At 44.4% G+C, this 5541-nt stretch overlaps 1 protein-coding gene across 2 annotated transcripts in view; it reads right to left on the bottom strand.

Annotated features, from left to right (window-relative positions):
- Positions 1-1624: 1624 nt before the first annotated feature.
- Positions 1625-5541, bottom strand: part of LOC123741782 (tripartite motif-containing protein 16) — a 17398-nt gene continuing 13481 nt past the window's right edge. For both annotated transcript variants that reach the window (XR_006769361.1, XM_045715991.1), the window contains one exon: positions 1625-2026. Coding sequence is in view for 1 of the 2 variants with exons in the window: in XM_045715991.1 (XP_045571947.1) it covers positions 2018-2026 (9 nt within the window). In the remaining variant the exon portion in view is untranslated. The remainder of the gene's footprint in view (positions 2027-5541) is intronic.

Here is a 5541-nt window from a genome sequence, read left to right as displayed (position 1 = left end):
GTCCTGCTCACCTGATGTACCATGCCAGGTGTGTATAATACTGACGTTAATGAGAGAGGGAAGGGGTTAAGGTGTGGTCCTGCTCACCTGATGTACCATGCCAGGTGTGTATAATACTGACGTTAATGAGAGAGGGAAGGGGTTAAGGTGTGGTCCTGCTCACCTGATGTACCATGCCAGGTGTGTATAATACTGACGTTAATGAGAGAGGGAAGGGGTTTTAAGGTGTGGTCTTTACTCCCAAATGTCACTTAAATATAGCTTCCAAATGAAGAGAGACAATGATGCATAAAGTCATCTGGGGGAAAAAATGATATTTTATGGACAACGGTGGATGGTTCTTAAAATAACCTTTGTGTTATTGGGCTCTTCAAAGAGCTGTTTCCCTCCACGGCAAACTGCCATGGAACTTCACCTGCTGGCGATGAGAAGTAGGTGGTCAGCTTCTCCCTCACCTGGAGTGCCTGTCTGGGGGCGTTGTTGGCACCTGCCCTGGTGACATCAGGTAGGTGACCATTTGGCGTGCCCATCTCCATCCGGAGCGGCTCCTGGAATGACCTCTGCAGGTAGTTGTGGAGAACACGTGGCCTTCACGCAGGCATCGACATTTGAGGGGCTGAGACCAAGCACTCTCCGATACATTCTCCACCGGGCTGCCAGAATCCCAAAGGCGCATTCAACAACTAACCTTGCCCTGGACAGTCGTTTGTTAAAGATCCTTACAGGCTTTGGCAGCTGGCGTCCAGCGTAGGGCCTCATGAGGTTGGGTCTTAAAGGGAAGGCCTCGTCGCCGACGACGACGTGAGGAACAGGTCCCAGGTCTTCAGCCCCAGGGAGTGATGCAGGTGGTGGAATCTCCAGGGTGCCATCCTGAAGTGCCTGGCCAAAGGCAGAGTCCCGGAGGGTCCCGCCATCACTTCCCATAAGCACCAACATCGACAACACGGAAACAGTAGAGGCCATCTACTACAGCCAAGAGTACAACTTAATATGTACCCTTGTACACATTGTACAATTTACAATGTGACCCAGTTCAACGGCTCTGAACAGAACTGGGGGATGTCAGACATGAAGATGTCTAAACACAACTGGAATATCATTAGTTTGTGATTCATTGTTAATGGATTTTCAATCAGGAACACAGAGGAACAACTTGACAACATAACAATGTGTGGGTGGGTGGAGATCTAATATTGTTTTGTGACAAACACTAAAGCATGATATTCTAATAAATCTACACCCTATTCCCTACGTAGAACACTACTTTAGACCTGGTCAGAAGCACCGTAGTGCACTACGTAGGGAATAGGGAACCATTTGGAACAGAGACCAGTAATTCCCCTGAATATCTTTCTCTTCCTCATCTGGTTTCTTGAACAGCCCTTCACTCCTCCCCTTTTCCTCTTCCTCCTCTTCCTCCCTTTTCATTCTATTCTATCAGCCACACCACTAGCTCACCTCCACACAATCCATTTACAAGTTAAAGACTCACCTTGGAATAAATAACAAAGGAAAACTATTACTAGATGAAGTTTAGTGTTGGATTTTTTATTTCCCATCACCATAAATCATATTTAATCACTGAACAGTAGCAGACCTAACTTCATCTGTTCCTGACTCTGGATAGTGGATTAAAAAGACCATCAATCTCCAATGATATTAAAGTACTATTCTGAACATTACTGATATACTGAGTGGCAAGTCCAGATATCTGCTGGTTTTATTGTTTGGTCAATAGCACCACCTGCTGGACAGGTTTAATGTTGCTGGACTGAGCAGTATGGGAGGATGAAAGATGACACATTTAGGGCCGGTTTCCTGGACATCTACATTGAACACGCTTTTTAGTCCAGGACTAGGATTAATCTGTGTCTGGGAAACCAGTCCATATAGTTTAGTAGAAAGTAAGTGATACCAGCTTGTAGTGGGCTGACTAGTCCTGAATTGTCCTTTTGTTCCTGGACCATTTTCCATGCAGCTCCAGGTGACAGAGAAACATCAATTAGGGCCGAGCTGATCAATGATACTGAGGAGAATTACATAGAGACAGAGAACTAACTGAGAAAACATATCAATGGTTCTGAATGACAACCAATATACATCACCACCACACATCATGATTCATGGAAATGGACCCTACTACAGTTTAACCAGCTCAGCTATAGACTACACCAGCATGACTAGTATCTATGTGGACCCTACTACAGTTTAACCAGCTCAGCTATAGACTACACCAGCATGACTAGTATCTATGTGGACCCTACTACAGTTTAACCAGCTCAGCTATAGACTACACCAGCATGACTAGTATCTATGTGGACCCTACTACAGTTTAACCAGCTCAGCTATAGACTACACCAGCATGACTAGTATCTATGTGGATCCTACTACAGTTTAACCAGCTCAGCTATAGACTACACCAGCATGACTAGTATCTATGTGGACCCTACTACAGTTTAACCAGCTCAGCTATAGACTACACCAGCATGACTAGTATCTATGTGGACCCTACTACAGTTTAACCAGCTCAGCTATAGACTACACCAGCATGACTAGTATCTATGTGGACCCTACTACAGTTTAACCAGCTCAGCTATAGACTACACCAGCATGACTAGTATCTATGTGGACCCTACTACAGTTTAACCAGCTCAGCTATAGACTACACCAGCATGACTAGTATCTATGTGGACCCTACTACAGTTTAACCAGCTCAGCTATAGACTACACCAGCATGACTAGTATCTATGTGGACCCTACTACAGTTTAACCAGCTCAGCTATAGACTACACCAGCATGACTAGTATCTATGTGGACCCTACTACAGTTTAACCAGCTCAGCTATAGACTACACCAGCATGACTAGTATCTATGTGGACCCTACTACAGTTTAACCAGCTCAGCTATAGACTACACCAGCATGACTAGTATCTATGTGGACCCTACTACAGTTTAACCAGCTCAGCTATAGACTACACCAGCATGACTAGTATCTATGTGGACCCTACTACAGTTTAACCAGCTCAGCTATAGACTACACCAGCATGACTAGTATCTATGTGGGCCCTACTACAGTTTAACCAGCTCAGCTATAGACTACACCAGCATGACTAGTATCTATGTGGGCCCTACTACAGTTTAACCAGCTCAGCTATAGACTACACCAGCATGACTAGTATCTATGTGGACCCTACTACAGTTTAACCAGCTCAGCTATAGACTACACCAGCACGACTAGTATCTATGTGGACCCTACTACAGTTTAACCAGCTCAGCTATAGACTACACCAGCATGACTAGTATCTATGTGGACCCTACTACAGTTTAACCAGCTCAGCTATAGACTACACCAGCATGACTAGTATCTATGTGGACCCTACTACAGTTTAACCAGCTCAGCTATAGACTACACCAGCATGACTAGTATCTATGTGGACCCTACTACAGTTTAACCAGCTCAGCTATAGACTACACCAGCATGACTAGTATCTATGTGGACCCTACTACAGTTTAACCAGCTCAGCTATAGACTACACCAGCATGACTAGTATCTATGTGGACCCTACTACAGTTTAACCAGCTCAGCTATAGACTACACCAGCATGACTAGTATCTATGTGGACCCTACTACAGTTTAACCAGCTCAGCTATAGACTACACCAGCATGACTAGTATCTATGTGGACCCTACTACAGTTTAACCAGCTCAGCTATAGACTACACCAGCATGACTAGTATCTATGTGGACCCTACTACAGTTTAACCAGCTCAGCTATAGACTACACCAGCATGACTAGTATCTATGTGGACCCTACTACAGTTTAACCAGCTCAGCTACAGACTACACCAGCATGACTAGTATCTATGTGGACCCTACTACAGTTTAACCAGCTCAGCTATAGACTACACCAGCATGACTAGTATCTATGTGGACCCTACTACAGTTTAACCAGCTCAGCTATAGACTACACCAGCATGACTAGTATCTATGTGGACCCTACTACAGTTTAACCAGCTCAGCTATAGACTACACCAGCATGACTAGTATCTATGTGGACCCTACTACAGTTTAACCAGCTCAGCTATAGACTACACCAGCATGACTAGTATCTATGTGGACCATACTACAGTTTAACCAGCTCAGCTATAGACTACACCAGCATGACTAGTATCTATGTGGACCCTACTACAGTTTAACCAGCTCAGCTATAGACTACACCAGCATGACTAGTATGTATGTGGACCCTACTACAGTTTAACCAGCCTTGCTATAGACTACACCAGCATGACTAGTATCTATGTGGACCCTACTACAGTTTAACCAGCTCAGCTATAGACTACACCAGCATGACTAGTATCTATGTGGACCCTACTACAGTTTAACCAGCTCAGCTATAGACTACACCAGCGTGACTAGTATCTATGTGGACCCTACTACAGTTTAACCAGCTCAGCTACAGACTACACCAGCATGACTAGTATCTATGTGGACCCTACTACAGTTTAACCAGCTCAGCTATAGACTACACCAGCATGACTAGTATCTATGTGGACCCTACTACAGTTTAACCAGCTCAGCTATAGACTACACCAGCGTGACTAGTATCTATGTGGACCCTACTACAGTTTAACCAGCTCAGCTACAGACTACACCAGCATGACTAGTATCTATGTGGACCCTACTACAGTTTAACCAGCTCAGCTATAGACTAGACCAGCATGACTAGTATCTATGTGGACCCTACTACAGTTTAACCAGCTCAGCTATAGACTACACCAGCATGACTAGTATCTATGTGGACCCTACTACAGTTTAACCAGCTCAGCTATAGACTACACCAGCATGACTAGTATCTATGTGGACCCTACTACAGTTTAACCAGCTCAGCTATAGACTACACCAGCATGACTAGTATCTATGTGGACCCTACTACAGTTTAACCAGCTCAGCTATAGACTACACCAGCATGACTAGTATCTATGTGGACCCTACTACAGTTTAACCAGCTCAGCTATAGACTACACCGGCATGACTAGTATCTATGTGGACCCTACTACAGTTTAACCAGCTCAGCTATAGACTACACCAGCATGACTAGTATCTATGTGGACCCTACTACAGTTTAACCAGCTCAGCTGTAGACTACACCAGCATGACTAGTATCTATGTGGACCCTACTACAGTTTAACCAGCTCAGCTATAGACTACACCAGCATGACTAGTATCTATGTGGACCCTACTACAGTTTAACCAGCTCAGCTATAGACTACACCAGCATGACTAGTATCTATGTGGACCCTACTACAGTTTAACCAGCTCAGCTATAGACTACACCAGCATGACTAGTATCTATGTGGACCCTACTACAGTTTAACCAGCTCAGCTATAGACTACACCAGCATGACTAGTATCTATGTGGACCCTACTACAGTTTAACCAGCTCAGCTATAGACTACACCAGCATGACTAGTAACTATGTGGACCCTACTACAGTTTAACCAGCTCAGCTATAGACTACACCAGCGTGACTAGTATCTATGT

Source organism: Salmo salar, chromosome ssa03 (genome assembly GCF_905237065.1).
Source record: "Salmo salar chromosome ssa03, Ssal_v3.1, whole genome shotgun sequence".
Classification (NCBI taxonomy): domain Eukaryota; kingdom Metazoa; phylum Chordata; class Actinopteri; order Salmoniformes; family Salmonidae; genus Salmo; species Salmo salar.
The sequence above is the reverse complement of the archived record's forward strand: the minus strand, read 5'-3'. Positions and strand labels throughout refer to the sequence as shown.